General features: G+C 47.8%; 6 protein-coding genes across 6 annotated transcripts; 3 read left to right on the forward strand and 3 right to left on the reverse strand.

Moving 5' to 3' along the window:
• Positions 1–987: 987 nt before the first annotated feature.
• On the forward strand, positions 988–4554 carry F4813DRAFT_360340 (P-loop containing nucleoside triphosphate hydrolase protein). The gene is made up of 4 exons (XM_049243407.1): positions 988–1270; positions 1456–2188; positions 2255–4030; positions 4087–4554. The coding sequence occupies exons 1-4, from the start codon at positions 1263–1265 to the stop codon at positions 4102–4104; spliced, it is 2535 nt and encodes an 844-aa protein (XP_049099495.1). The 5' UTR covers positions 988–1262; the 3' UTR covers positions 4105–4554.
• Positions 4555–4989: 435 nt separating this feature from the next.
• Positions 4990–15451, reverse strand: F4813DRAFT_80045 (uncharacterized protein). The gene is made up of 3 exons (XM_049248912.1): positions 15070–15451; positions 14965–15000; positions 4990–14905 (listed from the first exon to the last, which is right to left on the reverse strand). The coding sequence occupies exons 1-3, from the start codon at positions 15102–15104 to the stop codon at positions 5353–5355; spliced, it is 9624 nt and encodes a 3207-aa protein (XP_049099496.1). The 5' UTR covers positions 15105–15451; the 3' UTR covers positions 4990–5352.
• Positions 15452–15729: 278 nt separating this feature from the next.
• Positions 15730–18068, forward strand: F4813DRAFT_80064 (DUF300-domain-containing protein). Its single transcript, XM_049248913.1, has 6 exons — positions 15730–15977; positions 16046–16063; positions 16120–16173; positions 16221–16308; positions 16375–17391; positions 17440–18068. The coding sequence occupies exons 1-6, from the start codon at positions 15889–15891 to the stop codon at positions 17938–17940; spliced, it is 1767 nt and encodes a 588-aa protein (XP_049099497.1). The 5' UTR covers positions 15730–15888; the 3' UTR covers positions 17941–18068.
• On the reverse strand, positions 18043–18930 carry F4813DRAFT_80080 (uncharacterized protein). The gene is made up of 2 exons (XM_049248914.1): positions 18154–18930; positions 18043–18102 (listed from the first exon to the last, which is right to left on the reverse strand). The coding sequence occupies exon 1, from the start codon at positions 18740–18742 to the stop codon at positions 18197–18199; it is 546 nt and encodes a 181-aa protein (XP_049099498.1). The 5' UTR covers positions 18743–18930; the 3' UTR covers positions 18043–18102; positions 18154–18196.
• A 1161-nt stretch (positions 18931–20091) lies between these two features.
• On the reverse strand, positions 20092–22697 carry F4813DRAFT_380955 (glycoside hydrolase family 92 protein; the record flags this gene model as incomplete). Its single annotated transcript, XM_049245623.1, has 5 exons — positions 20092–20941; positions 20997–21376; positions 21427–21903; positions 21957–22469; positions 22533–22697. The coding sequence occupies 5 exons, from the start codon at positions 22695–22697 to the stop codon at positions 20092–20094; spliced, it is 2385 nt and encodes a 794-aa protein (XP_049099499.1).
• A 1714-nt stretch (positions 22698–24411) lies between these two features.
• F4813DRAFT_80118 (uncharacterized protein) lies at positions 24412–26780 on the forward strand. The gene is made up of 2 exons (XM_049248915.1): positions 24412–25074; positions 25134–26780. Exons 1-2 carry the CDS (start codon positions 24504–24506, stop codon positions 26738–26740), a joined length of 2178 nt encoding a protein of 725 aa, XP_049099500.1. The 5' UTR covers positions 24412–24503; the 3' UTR covers positions 26741–26780.
• The last annotated feature ends 647 nt before the right edge of the window (positions 26781–27427 follow it).

The raw sequence follows: 27427 nt of genomic DNA on the forward strand, positions 1-27427 counted from the left end.
CTTATTCAAAAGACCCAGTATGATGGTTCTAGATCAAGATGTAGCTATGGCGTTGTACGCAGTGACTACATACCTAGACTTCAAATTAAGGCAAACTAATCTACTTGACTCATCTAGGGTCCAATCATCTAGTATAAATGGATTTTGCTAGGATTGCTAGCATACCCAAGACAGTAAAGTTTGAACATGAGATAGTCCAGCTCTTTTAGTATAAACTATTATAAAGATTTGACACACTACCCAATATCAATCCATTAATTGCCCCACAGCCATTGGAAGATTTCGGGTCTCTTTCAAGACAATGACCAAACAACCAAGCTTTGGTATAAATTGTGAAGATCGTATATGCATAGCTTCATGTTCCCCATGTTTCTTGCATAATGGAGAGCAGTCACACCGAATAGAAACATGGATCAAGGCATGTGTACTCTGATACTGTAAAGAGACCAGAATACAAAATCCACAATACCCGCACAGGGCACCTTAGTTACTTGCCAAAAGCGTGTAAAGGTCGTACCGTCACAGGACCTAAAGATCGTATGTTGTAGCTTAAATACGAATGCTTTGGTTCTGTTTTGCTGATTCGTTTATCCCAAGTACCTATTGTAGTACTACTACATTGTTAGGAGGTACTGTATGTAAACTTTATCTTAGGTGAGCTGCATTAATAATAGCAGGTCAAACGGGACCAAACGGGGTTAAACAGGAGGGCTAGAACCCTCGATAAACTGAATTTGGTTTATCCCGTTTGATTATTGACCCGCGAATTTACCGCTGTGTAACAGGAAAGGAAGGAAGGTTGGCCCCGCTAGACCACAAAAAATATAGACCACAAAAATGTACCTAACCTTAGGTAGGTACATACCACACAACAAGCCAGGCAGTACAAAAATTGATGTCACTTACAGGTCGGGTTTCTTGGATGGATAAGCAATTGCCCCGCTTAACCTGCCGCCTGTGAATTTTCTCCTCTTGTACCCCTCCTTCCCAACTCTGCCCCGACAAATTTTCCTTTCCTTCGAAGCAAGAACAAGCTAGTCGTCGGTGGTTGCGACTTTGCACTGAAAGCTTCGTTTCTCTTCCCTTCTTACCACTTTTTACTATTCGATACTCTCTAGAAGAGTTCGCTGGTGATTTGTATCGACCGTGAAGTGCAATAAGGCCACTTCCATCGACGCAAATCTCACCCCGCCTTCATCCATCACCACTTGATTGGAAAAAAACAACACATAGCTTTTTTTTTTCGCATCAATACCGCCAAGATGGTCAAGTAAGTCTCATCGCATTTGCTTTAGCTATAATAATTTAACTTCATCTCATTTCATTCCATCGTCACCACTTTACGCGCCCAAGAAATGTCTTCTATTACCTCCATGATGCCCAAAATCACCCTACCCGGAGATAAGCTTCTGTTACGTCCATCTACGGCCAGAGCTAACATGCGCTTCCGAACAGCTTCACGATCGACGAGATCAGGCTGCTGATGGACAAGCCTACCAATGTCCGTAACATGTCCGTCATTGCCCACGTCGACCACGGCAAGTCTACCCTGACCGACTCTCTCTTGGCCAAAGCCGGTATCATCTCCACCGCGAAAGCTGGTGATGCCCGAGCTACGGATACGAGAGCAGACGAACAGGAACGTGGTATCACTATCAAGTCTACTGCCATCTCCCTGTACGGCAACCTACCCAACGACGATGACCTGAAGGACATCGTTGGCCAGAAGGCCGATGGCCGAGATTTCTTGATCAACCTGATCGACTCGCCTGGCCACGTTGATTTCTCTTCCGAAGTTACCGCTGCCCTGCGTGTCACTGACGGTGCCCTCGTCGTTGTCGACACTATTGAGGGTGTCTGTGTCCAGACTGAGACTGTCTTGCGACAGGCTCTTGCTGAGCGAATCAAGCCTGTTATCATCATCAACAAGGTCGACCGTGCTCTTCTCGAGCTGCAGTGTTCCAAGGAGGACCTTTACCAGTCCTTCTCCCGAACAATTGAGTCCGTTAACGTCATCATCTCCACCTATCTTGACAAGGCCCTGGGTGACATCCAGGTCTACCCCGAGAAGGGTACTGTCGCTTTCGGTTCCGGTCTCCACGGCTGGGCTTTCACCATCCGTCAATTCGCCGTCCGATACGCCAAGAAATTCGGTGTTGACCGAAATAAGATGATGGAGCGTCTATGGGTAAGTTTGATTGCTGAAATTATCTATTGTTCTCTTTGCCTCGTACACTACTAACCAATCAACCAGGGCGACAACTACTTCAACGCTGCTACCAAGAAGTGGACCACCAAGAGCACTCACGATGGCAAACCCCTAGAGCGTGCCTTCAACCAGTTCATTCTGGACCCCATCTTCAAGATCTTCGCGGCTGTGAATAACGCCAAGAAGGACGAGATCAACACCTTACTCTCCAAGCTCGACCTTAAGCTTACTTCTGAGGATAGGGATAAGGAGGGCAAACAGCTCCTCAAGGCTGTCATGCGAACTTTCCTTCCCGCTGCTGACTCTCTCTTGGAAATGATGATTCTTCACCTACCCTCTCCCGTCACTGCCCAGAGGTACCGTGCTGAGACTCTGTACGAGGGCCCCCCCGATGATGAGGCCGCCATTGGTATCCGAGACTGTGATCCCAAGGGTCCCCTTATGCTTTACGTCTCCAAGATGGTGCCGACCTCCGATAAGGGTCGTTTCTACGCTTTCGGTCGTGTCTTCTCCGGTACCGTCCGATCCGGTCTCAAGGTCCGCATTCAGGGCCCCAACTACACCCCTGGCAAGAAGGAGGACTTGTTCGTCAAGGCTATCCAGCGTACTGTTCTGATGATGGGCGGCAAGGTCGAGCCCATTGACGACATGCCTGCTGGTAACATCGTCGGTCTGGTCGGTATCGACCAGTTCCTACTCAAGTCCGGTACTCTCACCACTCTGGATACTGCTCACAACCTTAAGGTCATGAAGTTCTCTGTCTCGCCTGTTGTCCAGCGATCCGTTCAGGTCAAGAACGCCCAGGATCTTCCCAAGCTTGTCGAAGGTCTTAAGCGTCTGTCTAAGTCTGACCCTTGTGTCTTGACCACGACTTCCGAGTCTGGTGAGCACGTTGTTGCTGGTGCTGGTGAGCTGCATCTTGAGATTTGCTTGAAGGATCTCGAGGAGGACCACGCTGGTGTTCCTCTTATCATCTCCGACCCCGTCGTCCAGTACCGAGAGACCGTTGCTGGCAAGTCCAGCATCACTGCTCTGTCCAAGTCCCCCAACAAGCACAACCGTCTATACATGGTCGCTGAGCCGATCGACGAGGAGCTTGCCAAGACGATCGAGGAGGGCAAGATCGGACCTCGTGACGATTTTAAGGCACGTGCCCGTATCCTTGCTGACGACTTTGGCTGGGATGTCACCGATGCCCGAAAGATTTGGTGCTTCGGTCCCGATACTGTCGGCGCCAACTTGCTGGTTGACCAGACCAAGGCCGTACAGTACCTTAACGAAATCAAGGACTCTGTCGTCTCCGGTTTCCAATGGGCTTCCCGTGAAGGACCCGTTGCCGAGGAGCCGATGCGAGCCATCCGATTCAACATCCTCGATGTTACCCTCCACGCCGATGCTATCCACCGTGGTGGTGGTCAGATCATCCCCACTGCCCGACGTGTTTTGTACGCTGCTACGCTGCTTGCCGAACCCGCTCTTATGGAGCCGGTCTACTTGGTAGAAATCCAGGTCCCCGAGCAGGCCATGGGTGGTGTCTACGGTGTCCTTACCCGAAGAAGAGGTCACGTCTTCAACGAGGAGCAACGTCCTGGAACTCCTCTCTTCACAATCAAGGCCTACCTGCCCATCATGGAGTCTTTCGGCTTCAACGGCGATCTCCGACAAGCCACTTCCGGCCAGGCTTTTCCTCAACTCGTCTTCGACCACTGGCAATTACTACCCGGTGGATCTCCCCTCGACAAGACCACAAAGGTCGGACAAATCGTCGAGACCATGCGAAAGCGCAAGGGTATCAAGGTCGAAGTACCGGATGTCAGCAACGTAAGTGAAACCCTTTCGATTCATGAAGTCTGCCATATGCTAACAACGAAAAATAGTACTACGACAAGCTATAAACAAGCTCCCTCGATGCTCTATAGACTACGACCTAGTGCCATTATTGGCGGATATCATGAGACGGCTCGAATCGATTTTAGTTGGGTCCGTCGCATGGATATAATATGCGGCCTTTCATCAAAAGGTCGGAAAGGAACGACCTGCGGCCGTGGATACAGAAAAGCTATGCAAAGGCACTGAGGGCGGAACTTTCATTAGCTGTCGTACATCTGGTTTGCTTGTAACTTTCGACACAATTGAGATGAAGAATTTAGATGATCTTGATGTATTTTGCGATTTGTGAAGTGATAATAAGCATATTCTCTGGTTGATATGTGATTTGATAGCAACCCCCTGAATTGTGGCTGTTTCTGCCTGGTATTATAGCCCTATTCTGCAACTCTGAGCCAAGTATAGAAATACAAACAACCCTAGAGGACGTTAATACACATTATTGTCTAGCATGTACCATACTTGAATTATCAAAGCCAAGTTTCGCATAACTCAGGAGCTATGCTATGTAGGTACCTAGTTATATGATAGTATAAAGGTAGCCCCTATTTGATTAAGAGCCACGAGGAAGTTAATGTATAAATAATCTAGGTACCTAGGTAGGTAGGTAGGTAGGTAGGTGGGTAGGTAGTTAAGGTATCTAGTGTAACCTAACTAGGTACCTAATGTACCTACGTATGTACCAATGTATAGGAAATAGAGATATCTGTATATACGCTACTATTTATACTTGGGGATAGAAAGATAGGTAACTATCCCATGAAAGAAGGCGTGTAATCTACGAACGAGCTTCTTTAGGAATACTATGCGTGGCTTGTTGAATAGTAGGCAATTTATCTCCCTAAAACCTATATATAAACCACGATACGGAATGCTACTATCACGATGGAGAGTTTTCAGAATATATATTTACATTTCCTAATGAGCTGCATTATAAGCCTTGGTAGTTAGGTAGGTAGGTTTGGCGAATAAAAAAACAACTCGTGCTATCTACGCCTAGAATATGTACCAACTTTGATTATAGGCACTCGGGTACCTTAGTATATATATGTGTGTTGTCCATCTAGACTCCCATTCCCTATTTCCGAAACGAACAAAAAAATATTTTTCTCTATTGCGCCCTGCTATGCCATGCATACTGATTAAAAGAAAATGACAGCGGCATTTCCCATATCCACCTCTCCTGTTGTATAATACACTTTCGTTGCTTACTACTTTATCCCTCTCTTTTATTTCGTTTTTTCTTTCTTTCTTCCCTACGACGACCCAAGAATCTTCGCATACGCATCCTCAACTTCACCTGCTAGCTCTAGCAGCGAGACGATCACAATCTGATGTGTAAGATTCGGCAGACGATCTCGATGCAACCCAATCCACTCCAGCGGTGGCGTTGCCTCGCCCATGTCCCTGAGCTGCGGCGTTTCGATAACAGCCGGTTCGAGGGCTACATATTCGTACTTGGACTGCGGAACATTGACTTCAGCCGTGATTTTCTGCCTTTCACCACCTTCCTTGCGCTCTTGCTCTGCCTCGGGAACCCCAGTCACTTTGATCGCAGACATGGCTGGGATCTCGTGGCCCCAGGTCTGCGCGAGGGCCTTGGTGTGGTTCGCCCACATGCCGCGGATGAAGCTGATGCGCGAGTAGTTCCATCCCACTTCCACCTTGCCCTCGAAGGAGCTCTTGAATATGTACTCGATGGTGCGGGATTCCGGGCTCTGAAATGTCTGCATCATAGCTTCGACCTTGGGAACCTTTAGAATAGTGCCGCCTCTTGACCCCGTGGCGCTCGCGACTACGTCTTCTACTGAGATCTCGCTGACTGCCTTGGGCGCCTCGACTCTACGTACACCTGCGAGACCTATGCGCAGCTGTCCGAGAGTCATGCCCAGGATACTATGAATACGTTTATCTTGCATGCTCGCGGCGAATCTTGCCTGTGCATTAAGAGCCTCTAGTTTGAAGACTTGGTGATCTGAGAATGTGCTGGGGAAGATGCCGAGATTAACTGCCTTTAGCGTCACCACCACATCCGTATTAAGGGATATAGGAGACTTCACGTCGGACTTGTCGGTCTGTGGTTTGCTTGGGATAATATGTTGAACAGACGGTTGGTTTGTGATTGATTTCCGTTTCATGAACTTCTCGATATCTCGCAACGACGTCTCGTAGCTTGTCTTTCTCTCCTGTATAAGCTTCTGGATAGCTTGCCATAAGGCAACGCCTTGAGCTGCCGATGTAGTGGTACCGAATACTTGCACGGCTTCTCCGTCAAGAATCGCCACAAGTCTGTCACCAGAGGCCGTTCTCTCCTCACGCACGTTGTACATAAGGAATTCCATAGTCGTAATGTCTGCGACTAGGAACGCTTGATAGTCGAATGCAGTTTTAAGTCTGAACTGACTAAAACTTATCGAAGCTTGGATCCTCGGCGTTTCGTTCAATGCCTGCTCGCGTTCTGGCCATTCGATGGACGTGCGTAGTTTGAATTTCTGGAGAGCGACAAATCCACTCAGTCGACCGGCGCAATCCACGCCAATCTTTTCAAACCCTAGACAAAGATTTTGCTCCCAATCCGAAGTTTTCTTGGAAGAAATCCAGAACTCAGATATAGCAAACTTAGACTTGCCGAGGGATTGTCCGAGGTCGACAACAACGTTCAGGGCTTCAATTGAGATAGTGGCTGTCCATGGGAATGCCGCTGTGGCAGCAACTTGTTGGTATCTTTGTACAAGATGCCCTTGCGCAATCGTTTCTGGCGTTACCGTCGCAACAGGCGCTGCCGTACCTTGCCGGACTTCCCCTGGAATCCAGATCTCTCGGAAGAGTAGGAAGTCTTGAAGCTGCTTGGCGTTGATCGCCACTTCCATCGGGCTGACCTTCAAAATGGCAGAGAGACCACTTGTACCGCTAACGTGCTTACTATTCATTAACGAGAGCACGATTGATTCGACTTGGAAGCTACCCGTAGACTCTCGCGAGTACACGTGTTGCACAGACGTATGAAACCCGCTGAAAGTACCCGAGATGGCAAAGAAGTTGCCTTGCTCTACCGCGTGGACAGTATTCATTGTAATATAGATATCGTCGAAGCGCGCCGTAGCAGCAACACGGCCGATGGGTTGACAACTGAAAGTAAACTCCTGTTGACAAATGCGTAGACCCAAATTTAGCTTCACGCGTCCTAATACGGCGCTCGGATCAGCTGTGAGAATATTGTCTTCATTATTTGACTTTGGTTTGTCCTCGCTGTTAGATTTCGATTTAACAGAGTCTTCACTCGGTATTGGCGGTGATACTGATGATTCGGGCGCATCGTCACCTACAACCTCTTTGATGCTGGAAGTAATATCCATGATAATAGGGACGATAGTTGGGTAGAGAATATTGCGTGAAGGGTCGACTTTAACCTCTCCATATAGGGTTGGGTCTTCTTGGCCATTATCTCTATATTCTGTCTTCCAGGCCAGGCCTGGGGTACGAAGCACCATGCTGCTGCCGGTTTCGTCTGTACTAAACTGGCCATACTTTCCAGCTAGTGCGGGACGATCCCTCGAGCCACTGGGTTCGTCTGAGGATCTTTTCCCAGTGAGGTGTACCACAGCTCCGGCAAAGTCGGCATCAATCAAAAGTGATTCCAATCTCCTGCTTCCGAACAATGAGCGTCTCGTCTCCACAGTCTGGTCTGGTCTGGAGATTTCCTTCTCTGGCATAACTATTGGCGCCCAGTGCTCCGAAGCTCGTTGAACATTCTTTGCCGATAGGCTGATCGAGTCCTGGAGATGCGCTGCCGGAACGATGAAAGCGGAAGTTAATCGTAAATCCAACGATTTACCTACTGCCTGGAAGGCTAGCCGGCGAGCATCTGCCGTCGAGACAAAGGCAATATTGAATATTACCTCTGGTAGGAGCGCCGAATTTAGAGAGCGTAAAGACTTTTCCTGGCCTGGAGGAACCATTTGTAGTTGGAAATCCTCGATAGTTAGCTTCGCCGAGTTCTTCTTGCGCGTAGCGAATTCGATTCGTTTAAAGGATAAGACCAGGTCCTCTTGACCAATTGTTGGTTGATTTAGAGTAGAGACAAGCCAAGAAAATTGTATATTCCGTATCTCAAAGGAGTACATAATCGAGGAAAGGAACGAATCTAATATATCGCTTTCCGTGTCTTGCTCTTCATCGTTAATAGCGATACGGGGTTTCGACTGTCTTAACTTCCGTAAGTATTCTAGTTCGCGTGACGTGTCGAGATCTTTGATCTTGTCGCCCATGTAGCCAAGCACGTCTACGAATGTCGACACGGTATCTGACGACAGGTTCACCTTGAACCCGTTAGACTTGAAGTCGAAAGATCTTAGCTCTATCCCGTCTTCAGATTCGCGGCTTGTGGCGGTGATTAATGCGCCAAGGGAAAGGTTGCCGCAAGATCTCATACTTTCCTCAGAGCCTTTCTCAATGTTGAACATTATCTGGTGAAGGTTGATATGTATCTCGGGGCTCTCTAATATCGGACCCCCATCTATCTTATTAGTGAGCTGTATTTGCACAGCATCTAAGCAAAACGATAGACGCGCATATGGTTCTGTGTCCGATTTGATCCGTGCATTACCCCATATCTCAAGTCCCGCAAGGCTACCATGAACAGAGTATGTAAGCTTCGAATTGCTAGATACTGGCGAAGCTGGCTTTTCGGGCTCGATTTTAGAAGAGCCGAAGACTTCGTTGACATGTTCTTTTATTATTCTGCCTTGCTCCTGAAGATCGTTGATAGCATTTGAAATTTCGGGTCTATTGAGTGCAGTAAGCAAGCTATAGACGGCCGAAGCGTCTAATTTGACAAGTTCCAGTGACGCCAGCACCGTGATTGAGTGCTCCCCTGGAGCCATGTGACTGGTTATGCGGCCATTTGTCGGGGGGATTTGTAGCAAGGAGATACTACGTGGTGTATTATTGACTTCGATTTCTATGTTGTGTGAGTTCTCCTTCACGTCGAAGTCTAGGATGACCTCTCTACCAAAGTTAGCAGCCATATTCGCTCGCGCTACGACACCGGAAATTGTATAAGTAAGAGACCGTAGCAAGGGTAGCGAGATTGTATACGAGTCTAAAAACATGGCCAAATTGACTTGGATTGTTGAGAGTCGTCCTGCTGCTGTACGGTTCTCCTGTTTGGGTTCGGGAGATGAAGGGAATCTCTGCCCCAGAGCATACAGCTGTGCAACTTCATCCTTTACTAGTAGATCCAAAACTTCGGCCAACACGATTGGATCCTGCTTCACAATAAACTCGAGATCTTGGCTGCTAGCTGCTGACCTAATAGTATGTGTCGAGGACTGTTCGTTAAGTTGTACTTCATGTGCAATAATGACACTTGGGCGTTGAAGTCGTGTAGTGGCAAGCACCTGTGAATGGCTCTTAACCCTTGTAGAAACTGAATCGAAGCCTAGTATGAGATTTGAACTTGTAGCACCCTGTGCGCCACTGGTTGTAAGTATTGAAAGCTTGAGCCCAGAGCTTTGTAGTCTGATACTCAAATTAATAGCTTCTAGGGAGATTGCACCTTCTCCCAGTACAAACACCACATGGAGTGGGCGAGGCGACACGCGTTTAGCTATGTCCTGTTGCTTGGGCGGCGGTTCTTCGGATACCGAAGGCTCTGAATTCTTGTAGAGTCGTAATATGTCATCTGCGAGTTCGCAAAGCTCCCAGTTAGCCTTGAGACCAGCTTCGCTGCAGTACACATTGACAAGTGTCAGAGGTTCTCCAATGTCGGCAGGTTTCTCGTCGATTGCTTCGATGATATTACTTCTCTCTTGGACCCTCAAGGTGAGATCTATTATAATGGCCTCGTTCTGTTTCGGTCCAGGGTCAAGCAGAAATCGAATTTCTTGCACCCTTGCTACTACCATTATAGGAATTTGTTTAGATGCATCAGCTTTAGGCTTGGATATATCGCCAAAAATGTTGTTTAGGAGCACTGCATGCGTCGGATCCTCAAGATCCCAACTGCGCCATCGTTCGAAAGCTGCTGTGACTTGTTGTCTCATGTCGGCGGGACACTGCGAGAACCCAAACAGACAGTCTCGTCTTAGGTTGTCTTTAGTATCGCCATCTAGAGCGGACCACATTTGGCGTAGCCGTGTAACTAGTTTCCAAGAATCGTAGGTTCTAAGGTGCTTGGAAGCCGTCCGTAGGATAGCCGAAGGTCGAACGACAAAAGAAGCCTCGCTCGCATTATGCCCTTTACTTATGACATGGTACGTGAATTGTTTCAAGCGTTCGTCTGCAACTGAAAGGGTTTCCGAGAAAAGCTTTCCCGTTTCTGATGCAAGCACATTCGTTCGATGAATCAGTGAAGCGAGGTATTCCACTTTGCTCGATGAGGAAGACGCTTGTATAGCACCTATATCCGCATCAATATAGTTCACATCTTTCGTACCCATGGACACCATAACCCTCTCTATCTTGGCTAATATGGCAGCTTGCGTCTGGTCTAAAGTTGCAAGTCTCTCGGCGGCCGAGACCTGCAATGAAGCGAGTCGGAAATGGAAGGATAACCGAGAATCTCCATTGCCATCAGCCACGTCGGCTGGCAATCCGGATCGAGTAGCGAGCACGAGTTGTTTGAGCGACACATCATACTGATCTTGCGGCTCTTGTGATGGATCAGTAGAATCGGCATTAGAACAGTTCAAGAAACGCAAGTTTGCTTGCGGCAACCGCACGACGAAATCAGTAACAGTCCCGTTTACTTGCTCTTGTTTTAGGGTGTCAAATATGTCTGTCACCGTTCCTATGTGGAGAGTATCAAGAATGTCCTCCGGGTCGGAAGGTGGTAAGGCTCGTATTAAAGATGCTATGCATCGCAGAGATGGGGCGTTAAGGAAGACAGTAATTCCGGAAGGAAGCTCAAGGAGCAAGCTCTGGTGAGCACAATTCTGATTTAGTTGGTCAGGTGGTAGACTGTCTAAGCTAAAACCTGAAGAGTCTAGAGTGTCGTTTTCGTCCTCTTCAATACTGTGAAATGTTGCTTCTTTGGTATCTGGTCTGACGTTCTGTAGAGGAAATGAAGGAGCATAGTATTGGCTTGAAAAAGTTATGCTGCTATGTGGCGGTTCCCTCCTATCGCTGGGCTCGCCATAGGCGCTAAAGTGCCCTGAGTATTCGCGGGAATGAATGGCTTGTTTAGATTCACTATCTTTGAATGATACGGAATTCAGGGCTACACGGCCAGAAGCCCGGGATCGTTGCGCGGTCCTAATAGAGCCTGGTCGTAGAATGCTCCCACTGTACGAGCTGGCTAACGAAAGGAACGAACTTTTACGACGAAGTCTAGCAGAGCGATTCGAGGAGCCTAAAGATGATATAGACGCTTTATCAGCAACATATCTGGATAGAGCTGGCTGCGGAACCGGGGGGACGCTTTGCGCTGGGTTGTCGACAGGATCGGATGCGAAGTCATTCAGAAGGCCTGGAAGTAGCAAGAAGTCTGCCCGATGCGTTCGTTGGTCATGGCGGCGTACAAGTTCCTGTTGTAACAGCCTCTCCTGTGCAAAATCATACTTGCGCCCAATAAGTGCAAAATGTACATTTGTTCGGAGGAAGACGTCCGTATCAACATGAGAACGGGGCCGTGACCTATGTCTCGTTGCTGATTCCGAGTTAACGCAGGCAATCTCAAGATTGGGCACCTTTATATCTGCACGTCTTGAGTAGTGCGTCCGCGCCCAGTCATTAAATTCAACATCGACTGCTGCAGTGGAAAACAAGAACGCCGCCTCATCCACATGTACCCAGACTTGAACTGACTCAACAAAGACACGCAAAAAGGTTACATCATACACCACGATAGAAGAAAAGGGAATCAACGCATTCTCGTCGTCATCAAGTGTAAAGCCAAATGCTTTCCCTGCTCTTATGAGAGTGGTCAGGAAATCGGTTGAACAGTCCCCAGTGACGGATCCAGCTTTTAGGTCCCAATTACAGAGATATGTCGGTTCAATAGGTGGTAAGCCAAACAAACGGTGCCCGTGGATATCTAAGCCATCGATGAAGAGCTGAGTGCTCGGTATAGCACTCATTGGGTTAGTGCCGTCTTCTTCCTCGCCCCCGAGGGAAAGACTTAAGGGACTAACACATAGATCAAGATCCATATAATAATTGGTGAATCGAAGGTCAAGGGCTAAAGAGGCAGCCTCGATTGGCACATAACGCTTTGCAGAGTACATGTTAGCAGGCAGAAAAAGCCTAGGGTCGTCAGCACGGATGCTCAGTATCACATCTAGATCATTTGATTTCTTATGCGGAGGACGATCCTCAGGTTGAGCATCTAGATCAGCTCCTTTGGCCCGTAACGCTTCTTGGTGCTCATCCAGTGTCTTGAAATGGATGTTGTCGCCAAGATAATTGTCTTTCATTTGTAAGAAATAACGAACAAGGAAGCCATAGATACGGGCAGTGAGGGACTGGCCGGAGACATCGAGGACAAGCGTGTCGGTATTTGCAGGTGAAGTCGTTGCATTATAATTATAAATTCCTTGGATAGTTAGACTTTCAAGGTGCCCTATATCTTTCGAAGCTAAAAACGTCGCTTGAGTATTCCATGGTGGCACGTGTAAGCCGAGACGTAGAGGGTCGGCGGTAACTTTGAAAGGTATCGCATTTTTCGTGGGACGATAATTGTCTAATGGTATGGAAGTGTCTACCACCAGGCGGGGGCTACATAGTACCAGATACGTGTTCTCCTCGAAGTTGATTGGATCGTTGACGATATTCACATCGTTGACGTTGAGATAAAGCTTGAGATTGAGAAGTCGCAAGTTTATGAGGTATCTAAAAGGAGTGAACAGAAGGTATTCGGCCGGTGGTCCGCTCCCCCAGTCGTCTATGAGGTCAATGAGCAGAAATACATGATCTCTCAGAATGAAAAGCTCGAGCCCGTCACCCTCGATGTCAAAACGCCAAGTACGGAGACCATTCCATTTCAGAGGCGTAGACAGGTCACAGGAAATCTGCAGGCGTCCAGATCGCCACAAGAGCCCATGGTTTACGCTAGTCGAGACTTCAGTTGCGGGAAGATCGATTTTTAGAGTGTTCGTATATCCGGTCGACCTAGCTAGCATATCCATATCATACGAGATTGTAGCATTCGCCGCAACCTTGATGTCGAGCCACCCAATCGGACGTTGTTCTGCGGCTGTAGTTGCGGTAGACTTTCGATCCCTGCCTCTTTCGCGTCGGTTACCCTGCTTATGATGCTGCCTCAACGTGAGAGCCTCGTTTTTCCACTTCCAATTCTTGGAATCCTCACGGGTGGGAACTCGTAATACAACCTCTTCATCAAATTGTAAATAGAAATTAAATCGTGTAGGTACACGATCCGCGCCGAATGGTAGCCTCTGAGCAGGAGTTGCATCCTTGCATAAACCTGGGAAAAATACCTTCTGAAGTTCAGCTCGTTGTCTGTCTGCCCACGGCCCATAATTTATTATGCCGCCACTCAAAGACAGACTAATCGCCCAGGCTGGCGCGATAGTTCCATTTATATCATCGGATACACCATCTTCGCCCTTTGATGAATATACTGTGCCACGTGGTGCAACCTTTCCAGGAACATCCCAGAGTATTGTCAACGTCCCCTTAGGACTGTCAACCACCGGATTCACCTTGGCGTACTCGACCGACGACCATCGAAGTCTATCGTCGTCGTCGTCATCGTTGAGATACCGGGAAAGCCCTTGCCATTGGTTTGAGCCTGGTATGCGGGTTTCATTAGGGCCATCTTCATCTTGAGAATTTGCCGAAAAGGATTCGACAGACTTCCGCCAATATGGTACCATATTCCGCAATTGCCCAACCACCTTGCGGCGTTGTCTCCGAAAGAATGGTCTTTGGGGTACAGGACTGGTAGCTTTTGCGATTTGTTCGTCTTTGACAGCCCTAGCGAGTTGCTCTTCCTTGAACCCGTCATTTTCCCTCATCTCAAGTACTGGGTTATCAAAATGTATCTTGAAAAGTTGCCGATAGGGATCTGGAGTCTGACAATCGCTCGCATCAATTTCTCCTGAAAGGCCCTTGGACTTCATAATAAGAACGGCCTTAGTATTCTCATTTCCCATGACAAGGGCTGCCTTGTCGCATCTGAAATGAATTGGGAGTAACTGCAATACTTGAGGTAAGTCTCCCTTACCTGCCGTTTCAAAGTTACCATCGGAGGTAGAAGTAGATTTGAAGGGCCTCTGGGGGCGGGTCTCAAGGCCATCCTTCTCATCAATATATTCTTGCCTAGCTTCTTCGGCATGCTCGGTCTTCTCATGAGACTTACGAAGCCGCTGCCGTGGCCTAGCCGAGCTACTCGCCAGGCCCTCGGTTCGGTCCAGTATATCATCATGCTTAGACAGAGGAGACTCAGTCATTGCCTCAAGCATGGAGTCGTAGGCGGCGCTACGGTTATAAACGAACCACTCGATCCCAGAAACGACGACATTGACACGGCAGGGGAGTTCCGCTTGTTTCCTAGTATCCGACGTATTACTGTCTCCGGACTCCTTATTCTTTTTGCCATCGCCCAGCCCAACATCGCGTACCCTGCGCAGCCAGTACGACCAGGTAATATGTCCATTCTGAATGAAGATAGTCTCGTTATTTCCATGATATCGAAGGCCTGTAAAGAAGATACGGCCACCAAGCAGTGACCATTGTATCGCTTGTATGTCGATATAGATGCGGTATCGATGCCAAGTATAGGTGCGGATAAAGTAGGAGACGATGGAGGCAAAGGCTCTATTAAAGTATAGTAGGAAGAAGATTGCACTGGAGACATGTTGAGTATAAAAATAAGCGGGAATCGCATCCGATTTAAGATAACTTACAGTAAACCGCAGACTATGATATAAGCTAGAAATTGACTTCGCTTAGTTAGTAGGTGATATCTCTACACGTAGGCTCCATCTCCAGATAGACAGGTAAAAACATACGCTTTAAAGTCGCGCCAGCCCACGGTGTTAGCCATGTCAACTCCAGAACTCCCCAACTCCCCAATGCACCCCCTACGATTTGCGACACCTAGGTTCTCTCCACTATCCTAACCTCAGAAGACATCGAGCCCCATATCGTAATTGTAATTGTTTAACAAGTTGTAGCGTCCCCAGAGAGGCGCGTAGGCGCGTATATTTTTCGGGTACTTGACAGGGCGATGACAGCCAAGTTGTGAGGTTGCGAATATCGTCAATTGGTTGAAAGGTTGATCGAATTCGGTTATGTACATGGATGTACTGGAAGTAGTGTAATTAGAGGTATTGGAGGTACTATTGTACAACATTAAAACCCGGGCTAGATTTCGCTGCATGACGCGTGATGGACAAGGATAGCCGCAGATGAGTTAGGTTAGGTTTTATAGGTACTTAAGTCGATCCATATAGGTCCATTGATCTTAAGCCGTTTAACCCGAATCTATCGATAAGGCATGCATCCACACAAGCTGCATACCTAAGCTAGGTACCTATGTACATTAGTATGATAGCACGGGGTTGCATGGAATGAATTGAAGAGGTACGTACCTCCCAGGCAGCCCCCCCGGCCCCCCTAGGTAAGGTGCTAGGGTCATTGATGCATGCTTCGAAAGTCTCAAATCAAATGACATTTCTCAGAGCTCCCCAAACCCTCCACTTTCATCATTAAACCTCCGCTTACAACACCACGAATTTCGAACATGTGCTATTTCGAAATTTCGAAATTCTTGTCCTTTGAGTAGACAGTGTCACATTCCGGTGACGCGTAGGTTTCAAACCGCCAATATGGCTGGCGGTACCGGCCAGAAGTTCACCACTGCTACGACAGTTATTGCTGGTGTCTTCTCTTTGGCAGCCACCTTGATGTCTATCGTGTAAGCTCCAACTGTCTGCTGGTCTCTCTTTTAGTTAATATAGTAATGCTGATATGCTACTAAAACAGCTCGATATGGCTTCAATTGTATGCTCATCCTATATTCCTAGTTGTACTGTACAATAAGTTAAACGCGTATACAGAAAGAATTACCGAAAGCCTCTCTTGCAGCGATACGTCGTACGGATATTATTGATGTGAGAATGATTTAAGTATAACATTGTGCGCCTCTAATAATTCTCAGGGTTCCCATCTATTCGATAAGCTCGTGGGTTAGTATGGTGTCCTTGACCGCGGCAGCGTTTCTAGATCCTATAAGGGATATATACGAGGTATGAATGCGACTCTATCTATAGATTCCTAAGCTCTGGACACTGGTCTAACTTGCTAGTAAAAAGGCTTTCACCATCTACACTTTTTTCCAACTCCTAATCAACTACCTCGATGGCGAACGAGCCCTTATAATAATGACACATGGCCGCGCTCCTGTGCATCATTTGTGGCCATTAAACCACCTCTTCCCAAAAGTCGATATTTCCGATCCCCACACATTCCTTGCTATAAAGCGAGGAATTCTCCAATACGCATGGCTTAAGCCCATCCTAGCTCTTGCGGCGATTATCATGAAAGCAACAGGTATATATCAGGAGGGGTATATCGGGCTTTCTTCAGGCTACTTATGGAGTGGTATCATATACAACATCAGTGTTACTGTCAGTCTATATTCGCTTGGACTGTTTTGGGTCTGTATGCACAATGACCTAGTACCCTTCCGACCTGTGCCCAAGTTTTTATGCATCAAGCTCATCATCTTCGCTTCCTATTGGCAAGGGTTTTTTCTTTCCATCCTTGTTTGGCTGGGGGCCATTCCGGACGATGTTCAGGGGTACACCTCGGACAATCTAGCAGCCGCCATCCAAGATGCTTTGATCTGTTGTGAGATGCCCGCGTTCGCCGTGGCGCATTGGTACGCCTTCTCTTGGCATGATTACGCCGACAACACAGTCTCGTCGGCCAGATTACCCGTCAAGTATGCGGCGAGAGATGCCTTCGGTATTCTTGATCTTATTGAGGATTCCAAGCAAACTTTTAGCGGGGACCAATACAGCTACAGGCTATTTGATTCTACTGGAAAAGTTATCGCACACGAAGATTCGAGCTCCCGATTTGCAAGATTAAAAGATGGGATGAGATATAAGCGGGGAGGCGAGGCAAAATACTGGATTCCTAAACCCGGAGAAGTTAGAGGAGAATTGAGTGCGAATACACCACTCTTGAATTCCAACGGAGGACCAAGCGGTGCCGGCGATCCAGCGCCGACGTATAATCACGGCTCTACCGACGAATCTACACTAGATCCCGATGATGAGAGCCTCTACAACAAGGCTCGAGAGTTAGAGTTTGGAGATTGGAATGTAAGTTTGATTTTCATGTTTATTGACGCATTACTTATATCGGTTCAGTATCCTGTCGTCACTGCAAACGTGCCAACAAGAGAGCGTTGGCTCTCGAGGCATCCAGATGTGCACCAATCGCGTACCGGGGCTTGGCATGCAACCCAATCTCGCTCATCCGAGAGCCTCAGCAACAGACCACCGGCAACAACAACCCCAAGTGCCGAAACTGTAATAAGCAAAAAGAAGAAAGGCAAGCAGAAGCAAACTAAGCATGCGCCTAAGCCTCCCCCGAAACCAACTGCTGTCGCTGCTGAGGAGTTCCAGTCGAAGGGCCCTCTCGGTGCCCCCATACTATCAACGGCTGATCCTCAAATTTTAGCAGAGGAGGCCGAGGAGGAAGATCTGACGTTCAAAGTAGGAGAGCCGACACCTGACGAAGTAACTCCTGAAGGGCAAGGAAGCAACCAATGGGGTAATGATGGGGCGGAACATGATGTTAACAGTCCAGTATTCAGCCCCGGAAACGAGGACGAGTTCCGGAATGTTTGGGGTAGCGACCGTTTGTGATTTGTATAGTCCTTTTTTTTTTGCGCCGTTATTAGATACCCTGGAGTTCATACGCGGCTGTTTTTATATCGGTAGGTATACAGAGGGCATATTACACCATTAAAATGAGTTTCGATATTATCATCCTAACCGGTCGAGTGCTTTCTCTGCCTATTCCCTGACCTAGAAACAGCTTAGCTTTAAAGATAACAAGGCAGAAAGACTAAGTGATACGATCTCCTAATGAAGCCAAACAATAATATCAATCAACTAACTCTCACACCCGCACAAACTCCCAACGCGAAGCCTTCGCCACCTCCTTAGTCTCAAACAACTTGCCGTCCGTATCCCTAGTACACAAAGCCCCCAACTTCCACCAATCCATCGCGAAGATATTATATCCTCCAGCCTCGCGAGGCCGGATCAGCAATCGCTCCGTCCCGTTGGGACTCCGCTTATTCGCCTGAAATCCGCCCCAGCCGTCTCGTCCTAGGTAGACGCCCGACACCGTCTCCCGGAAGTGCAACCACCCGTCCTCGGTCTCGCTGCAGTGCCATCGCCAGCCCCCGTTCATACCGGGGTCGGTTCGTAGGACTAGTTCTCCGCCGGATAGGGTCACGGCTTTTCCCGTGTCTACGTGCCGGATCATGTATGTCTCGCCTGCTTCGGGCGCGGACCCGATGCCCCCGTCTGTAGAGAAGGGCGCGGGGAGGGAGGTGGCGGCGGGTGGTGATGATGTTGTGTGTGTGGGCGTGTAGACGCCGGTTGTGCCGCTGAGCGAGCTTGCGTCGCTTTGGGTTCTGGTTGTCCACGCGTCGTCCATTGGGATTGGCTTGGGTATATGGAAGTAGTATCGTATTCTGTCTATGTCTAGGTAGTAGTAGTTCGTCTAGTCGCGTGTCTAATGCTTGAAGCTTATGCAGTATATTGGTTGTAGTAAGTAGTAAGTGATGTGAGAAGAAGTATTGATCGCGTCTGTAGAATCCCCCGCGGCTATGGCTGGTAGCTTATTCCACACAACTAGATCTGCAGGTATCCGAGTACAGCCAATCACTGGTATATACATTTATGATAGGTCAGTTTTTTTGATGCGGCCGGTAGCCAGGCGGCCGTGGCTGACCTTCCTCGAGATTGAACAATTTCGTCCTATCATATATAAAATAACGCAGTTTTAATAATAGACTGAAACCAACTGGGGAGCTATACGGTGATCTAGAGATGTCTCCTATGAGATAATTGGGTAGGAACAAAAGCTTTGGGGCCGTAGGCGCTATCTTTCATCGGCTGGACTTTCACATCGTATATTGCAAACGGAGTACTTCACGCTTTTCTATTTTGTTACACCTTGCGTATGACTGATATGCTGTCGTAGGGACTATTGCAAAACGTCCATAAAAAGAGGGCACAGGCACAGTCAAATTCCCCTAGTCTTCATCCTTAGATACTCTATCCGTTAGATGATGACCTAGTACCTCTACCTACAATCCGCCGCTGCTCCAGTACGCTGGACAGTGCTTTAGTAAAGAAAGCGGTACCCTAATCAAGAGGATATCATACCTAACTCCAAGATCGCCTTGGAGGCCTCGAGATACAAGCAGCAGAGATGGAATAACTCCCCTAAATATACTAGAATACAAAGTCTCCAGAATACTAGTAACTCCGGCCACCATTATCCCCCCCCCATTTTATAAAAATACCTAGGAAGGAAAACATACGGCTAGAAAAGCGATGGCCTAATATAATATTCTCGGCGATGTATATAGAAAACTAGGATCACCGACTGGAATCCTTAAGACTATTCTCCTTCGTGTTTCTTAGACGATCGAGACTTATACAATTCTCCGTAACCCGTAGCCTGGTCCACCCTAGGTAGCGCTTCTATAAATCTACGTAATAGTTAACTTCCGACCAGTGTCTCACCCAGACTTATCACAAAGCATAACCCAATTCGGAGAAGCTGTAGTGTCAAGCGACGAGACTAGACTCGGTAGTTGAAACACGACATCAAAGCATTTAACTCTAAGCTCTGGCCGGTATATATAGATGGATAGACATGCGCATATGCACACCAGTTTCCCTTATATACAAGAATCAAGTTTCTCGCGTTTTATAGCTAGATACACTCTAAGCCTGCCGGCTCTCTAACCTCCCCACATTGATCATGAACTACCCTTACGACTCCGTGGCCGGACTCGGCGGCGCATCTCCAGTCGCCCAATCAGCTGGCTCCGACCCCAGTACAAAGTCCAGCGTGCCGCCCTTCGCAAAAACATCCTCCCACGTAATCCACGCCTTATCCCAGCTCTTGCCATTGACCTTGAGCGACTGGACGTAATAAGACTGAGCGTCGCCTCCTTCCGTATTAATCTGCAGCTTATTCCCACCACCGAGGTCGATTATCAGGTCTTTGAACCACGGAGATCCGATAAGGAAAGTAGTCTGACCCGTCATGGGGTATAGACCAATAATGGACCACAACAGCCACGACTCCATAGCACCCGCATCCGAGTTTCCCGGAAGTCCGCCAGGCGTCGGTGCGTAGTAGCTATCAGCGACGTACCGGCTATGCTTGACGCTGAGATCCTGGCGGCCGACGTAATTAAACAGGTACGGCGACGTGAAGCTAGGCTCGTTACCCGGGTTGAAAAGCGTGTGGTTGAACTGCGAGTTACCAGAGCTGACGCCACCCTCGAAGAACTTCTCTAGACGCGCGGTGAAATTGTCCTTACCGCCCGACAGCTCGACCAGCTTGTTGATATCGTGGTGCGCGTTGAAAGAGTACTCGATCGGCAGCGCCTCGTAGTAGTCATCGCCCCAGTAGCATCCGCCGCAGCTGAGCGGGTCCTGGTCCTTGAAGTTGCCGTCCTCGTCGATCGGACCTAGGAAGCCCTTGAATCCCAATGCTTCTAGGTCCGGGTTCCATTGGTTGCGCCAGTTGCGAGAGCGGTTAAGGTATTTCTGCGCCTCTTCATCTTTTCCTAGGCCCTTGGCTACTTGGTAGAGACCGAAGTCGTTTCCGGCACTGTGGGTGGTTAGTCTAATTTCTTACTAATACATAGGATTGAGGCATTGCCTACTATTCGATGGCTCGGCTGACGGAACGCTTGTATTTTGTGGTAATGTATCCGCGATCTATCCAATCGGGCAGGGCACCTCGTCCTTCCTTGGTAGACGCAGTCGTGTCTCTGGAATCGTTGTTGTTCGGTGGCACCGTCTCGGCATCTGTGACCATAGCAGAGAATGCATCGTCCCAGTTGATAGCACCACGAACTCCCTTTACGTAAGCGTCTGCAAAAATATTGTCTGCATTTGAGCCTCCTTGAGTTGCACCGTTGAAGAATGAGGATCGCGCGTCAGGCAAGAAGCCGTCATGTCTCCATATATCAACTAGAGAACGGATGAATTCCTCGTATACCACAGGCTGCAGGATATGCAAAAGAGAGGTTGTACACCGGAACTGCGACCAGTTAGATTCTAGATGCCGACGATCTGGAGAGTGCAACTTACTGTGTCCCAGAACGTGAAAATATCATCATAGTAAGGCTCGCTTGACGACCAGAGAGGATTCTCTCCAGTCTTGTTGCTGGGAATAATGGACATGTGATATAGAGACGAGTAAAGAAGTTGAAGTCTGGTTGTGTTAGAGACATCTGTTGTGGTGACCTTGGATAAAATTTGGCTGTTCCAAGCTGCCTTAACGTCATGTTCCAAAGTTTCTCGAGATGTGCCAACAGGAATCTCTCTATTGACATTTTCACAAGCTTGTTCAGGTGAAATAAACGACACTCCTACCCTTGAGGTGATATTTATGCTGTCAAAGGTGAAGATGGCGCCTAATCGGGCATCGGAGTCTTGCTCGGAAGCATCGCCGTAGTCTACCAGCTCGTCACTTGTTGAGTCCTTACCCAAGAAGGTCTTGAAAGTTGCTGACTGATCGAAATAGCCGCAGAAATGAACAGTCCACTTCGGGGCGCGGTTCCAACCCTACGTAAAGTTAACTTAAATCGGTGTCTTCTTATTGGCTTCGATAAACATACATTATCATAAGAACCAGATCCTTGGTAACGAACGCCGTCATCTGTCTTGGACACCGAAATGTTGCCGCCCAGATAGTTTTGACCTAAACCTTGACCTCTGAAAGATGGAAGAACATGAGAAACATCGACAATAACATTTATACCGTCTGCGTTGTCCGGGAATTGGTATTGGAACAGGCCGGCTTTGCCAGTAGCTCCTAGTTCCACGGTAACGCCATTTGACAAGCTTGATTTATAGTAGCCGAGTCTCGCATCATCTGCCTTGCTTCGGCTAATGCCCTGGTCGGTCAATGGGTTGTCAATTGAGCCCACAACGGGTAACTGGCTAACAACTCCGTATTTAGGTGCACCACCCGTGCCGCTCTCGTGCAATAAACTAAAGCCGGTGAAATTTCCATTGGACTGGTATCCCGAATAGCTGTCGGATCCGGTATATAGGTCGGGGCCTAGCTTTACCATCCCGAATGGTAAGCTAACGCCGGGAAAAGTGTTGCCTCCATTCACGGAGCCGGTCTTTAGTCGGAATTGTTAGTTCGGGAACACGCTCCGAGTGTGTACTGATTCGGGTTAACGTACAAATGGTAATACAAACTGACTCAGTTCTCGAACTTGAAATTCTTTAGCTTGAGCAAGTGTTAGGCCCAACGCCATGCCCGCGGAAACACGCATCTTGTCGGGGTGACCTGGACGTTGAAATTGGTCGACAAAGTCCAATATCGATACGAATAAATATCGTAACATCAGGAAGCCAACATGCTAGAGTAAGTCCCTGGGTAGAACTAAGAACTACACCAGTAATTCGAGAGAGAGACTGTAAAGAATGTATAGTACTCCGCACAAAGAGTACGAATAGAATGAACGAATAGTAAAGCAGCTACCTAAACAGCGTAACGTTCCTATTATGGCTCCTGATGACATAGATCCTAGGAGCTACCTAATTTTGGACTTATGGAACGGGGCAACCAAGCCACGGTTCCTGGAATCCTGGCGGACTAGGCTTGATTAGTTTGACTAGACTGCACATTTCTGCTGAGTAGGAGATAGTTGCTGCAGCTATAATGTTGAACCGGGTTTACGGAGAACTTTGCATCAGCTTCGTTTCGTTTGTATTAGGTATTATTATGAAAGGGGTGGAGCAGCTTTGACGAGGCGCAGCGAAGATCGCAACCTTGCCACCTGTAGAAAACCTTGCTGCTGAAATAAGCTTGGCACCTGAGCGTAGGGCTGCTATTTCGATACAGAACATGTTGTACTTGGTAGTCTACACTATCAATAGGCTTGTTCTTCTAGACGACGTGTTGAGGACCTTGGAATCGATGCGCTAAGTAACTAGGTTAGGTTAGTAGTTATAACGTCTTGAAGATGACCTTTTTTTTTTTTTTTTTTTTTTAGCATAGACTTGAATATCAAATGCTGAGTGTCTTGTTATCTCTTTAGTACCGATCATACACACCTCTTCGTCCCAACTCTCGTTAGGTTAGAAAATAGCAGAAGCCTATGCTAGTCTCCGATTTCCGTTGACCTTGTAATCTGAATGATTTGTTTGACACCTTGTTCTCGTCTGGTCTCATCACCCGAAGGATCGTGTTGTTCAACCCTCTAGTCCCTTAATGTAAATCTAAAAGTGGTAGGCATCCTTGCAATTTAATATGGTAGTATTGCATTGAATGTGGTGCAGTAGCTTGCTATACGCGGAGAGGCTCTTGTCGGCTAGTAATATAATAACAATAATCTACCAATCAAGGTGACTATATCGACCAGGTGGGTAGAGTCTGCACAAGCTGATATCCTGAATGTTAGCTTATAGAATTGTAAAGTTGTTATGAAATATATGTTAAGCGCGGGACGAGACTTGTTAACTATAGTCAATTATTAACTATAGTCAACTCGACTGATGTATTTATGGGAATTTGCATTGTGCCATTGACATATTTTGAGCTGTTGAGTGAGTTTAGGTTTAATTGTTGTTACATAGCGCTATGTATTAGGATATCTCTTATATAATGCTTAAACTCTCTTCATACAGAGATAATAGGGGCCCACTTACTTCACAATATGTACATATGTATGTACACTAGGAGCGCCCCCAAGAGCAGAAAGTACCTGCTTTTACATAGCAACTCTTAGTTAAGCAACTACCTCAGATATCTACATGTATTTCCAGCGCCTGCACAATTTGTATGTTCATGTTCAATGTTCAGGTGCAACGGCGGGGTAACTTCCCAAACTTCCCAATCTACCTAACATAATACTTTCCGATGTATATCAATGTGTATCGTACCTTCTTTGCAACCCCACAGCACTTGCCGTTTGATTCCAACCTTAGACCTTATGTACCTGCCTAAGTGGGGCGGTGAGCTGAGACGAACTGGGAACATCCCTTACCGTCCCATCAATTAAAGCTCCCCACCATCTATTCATCCTCCCGGAATTCCTATTTTCAATCCGTCGGGCCGATCGATTTTCCATAATCAAATCTTTTTGGACTCACCGCACGATTCTGCCATCTACTCGAACCTTGAGTGACGACATTGTCAATCCGACAAGATGGGCCGCAAGCCCAATCCTATAATCCTCGAATTCTTCGAGCGCGGCGCCAAATTGAATGACAACAGTAATCGGTATCATCATACCTGTAAAGCTTGCGGCGAGGATTTCCCTAAAGGTCGCATTGACAGCCTTACGAACCATCTAACGAAAAAATGCCCGGCAATCCCTGAAGCCGACAGAGCTCACGCATGTCTTACCCTACACGGTATCAGCAATAGCTCAAACAGACCAAGATTTGAAGGTCTTTTGCACACCGGTCCTAACCATGGCCCCTTTCCCGGCCATCTCCACGGCTCTTCACCTGTGACCTCTCTCGAGCAATCTCAGAATCAGATCTGGACACCCCTAGAAACGCTTGCTGAAGTCTCTCGTCAGATCGAGGCCAATGAGAAACATGACGATCATGTGCCGACTCCGCAAGATCCTACAGCTGAAGCTGTTCAAACAACATTGGCTGCTGCTGTTGTGCCTATCGCAGCTACTGCCAATTCTTTCGAGCCCCATGAGCAGTTCACATTGGAGAACCCGCCGACCAACCTGGACAACCATTCACACCGAGATATTAAGGGTATGATCTCAAGTCGAGTTATAGCAATAATGATGTATGTTAACAAATAATTTCTTTAGATATAGGTGTGTCGCATAAGCCCATGACCGCAGAGGAGAGACTGAGACTAGCATTCGAAGCGAGAGCTCTGTCACCTACTCATTCCGCGTTGTCGGTAGCCGTAGCAGCAACTGCTCGTCTCAATCCGTCTTTGTTAGACCCACAGCTCCTGACCGACGAAACCATTCCCGGAACACCTACCCACACCCAGTCTACTGAGATGCTGATTGACTACCCCCCTTCGCCTGAGAGACAGCACGCACCGCCGAACACGAATGAATCTGCCACTCCTTGGGACGGCATGACGTATATGTCTGAGGATATTCACGCTCCTGCAACAGTCAATGATCACGGTCAACACTTGGCAGTACCTCTAAATAGGGGTGGCTGTCGCATGGATACAAGCGATAGTCCCAATGGAGCCCGTCAACGTCATAGCCGGGCGCGGTTCGACTCTGGTCGACGGAAGGAGGTTCAGGAGATTCGACGCATTGGAGCATGCATTCGCTGTCGCATTCTACGCAAGACGTGCTCTAAGGGTACACCGTGTATTGCCTGTAAGAAAGTGCTTGCACCTCGAATTTGGCGCACCGGATGCGTTCGAACAAAGCTCTCAGAGTACATCAACCTGTACTCGGCAGGAGTACAGGTCGTGATGACCCAAAAAAGAATCAACGGCTACAAGTCTAGCCACAGTTTGCAAAACGCAGGCATAACTCTGGAAGTGTCACACTTCCCAGAGACTGGTCACAAGGCCATCTTCCAAGTTTTACGGGGAACTCCCAAGGAGAAGGACAACGGATTTCCCTGCAACGGTAGCCCTGGCCCGGTGATATTGCTCGACAACAACGAAGATATTCCGGGAAAGGTTGAGACCTATATGCGTGAAACTCTTAATGAGTTCATCCGCCGTGAGCCGTCTCATTATGTACGAGTCACCTTGGATGTGGCTATCATGGTCGCAAGCAGTACTAATGACGAACTGCTCAAGCGATCTCTAGAACTATGGGGGATTGTTGAGATGATGGACCGAGAGCGGCAATGGACAATGTTGGCAAAGTCTTCTGACGAGAATGTCAAGGACTATTTGATCAAGGACGATTCTGATTGCGAAGCTTATACCAATATTTGCATGCAGCTCACTGCGGCTGCTGAGCGAAAGGCATCCGCCGCTAGCAAAGTCCTACTGAATGGTATCCAGAAGCATTTGCAGGACGGTAAGGCTAGACTTGGCTTTCCCATGTTCCTGACTGTCATGCTCTTCCTCAACTGCATGGAGAAGACTACCTGGGCGTTTAAGGCGTGGGATGAGGAGAACCTTCGTCCTAAGTGGCCGTTGGAGAAGCCACCCAGCAGCTTCACGAACCAGGGACAGGAGTTGACTGAGCTGCTTAGAATGCTGCTAGTCATCCGACATATTCTTCCGAAGACCATGGCCATGAGCCCTGAGTCGCCCATTGTAGCCAATGAGGACGACCCAACCGTACAGAACTACTTCCACAATCTCAATGTCACCACTGCTTACTTGGAAGCGCGTCGCGATCAGAACAACTTCCAGCCGACAGATTCACGATCTCTCGAGTTCTTATTCTGTGCGCCTCTCCTGCTCAACAAGAGCCTCTCCTAGTCCTACGTACTACTCTCTGTTATAGGACACATTGCATTTCACACAATTCTTGTACAAACTTCTCAGTTGCCTATAGGCATCTAACGACTTTCATACGCACGTTTCGGATATCCAGGATTTGATGAAAGGAAAATAGGAAACAAGTCATCACGATTCATGAATATAGATTCATGCAGTATATACGATTGTACGACTGCACGACTAATACAACTTGCCGACACTATGCGCGCTGTGTGCGCTGTGTAGGCTGTGTCTTCACACATATACCTCCCGCAAAGTTCTCAGCACTTCCATCTTCACCAATTCAAATGTGAATGGGATGAACAAATAGATAAAGGGGAAAAGAACCTCCAAGAGGTCTCATTTGTCTTCTTTTCTGAAGGAAAAAACGGCACGTCTCACGACACGGATGGTACTTAGGTAGCCCACTCTGGAATTGGCGTTTCGCGAAATTTCGGCATTCTCGTACAAGACTTTTTGCATGCATGGAAAAAAAAAGGCAAAGGGATTTTCAATATCGTTTTTCTAGACTGGAAAAAAATACCCCCTCTCCCTCATGTTCAGATGAGGACGCGATGTACGTATCTGCGATCATAGCCAGGTGTTAAGGGTTGGTTTGCTTTTTGCTTTTTGCTTTGCATGTGGTCTTGTCTTGTCTTGGCACCTAGGCCAGTAGGGACAGAGACG

Source organism: Daldinia decipiens (genome assembly GCF_022478715.1).
Source record: "Daldinia decipiens strain CBS 113046 unplaced genomic scaffold F4813scaffold_17, whole genome shotgun sequence".
Lineage (NCBI taxonomy): Eukaryota > Fungi > Ascomycota > Sordariomycetes > Xylariales > Hypoxylaceae > Daldinia > Daldinia decipiens.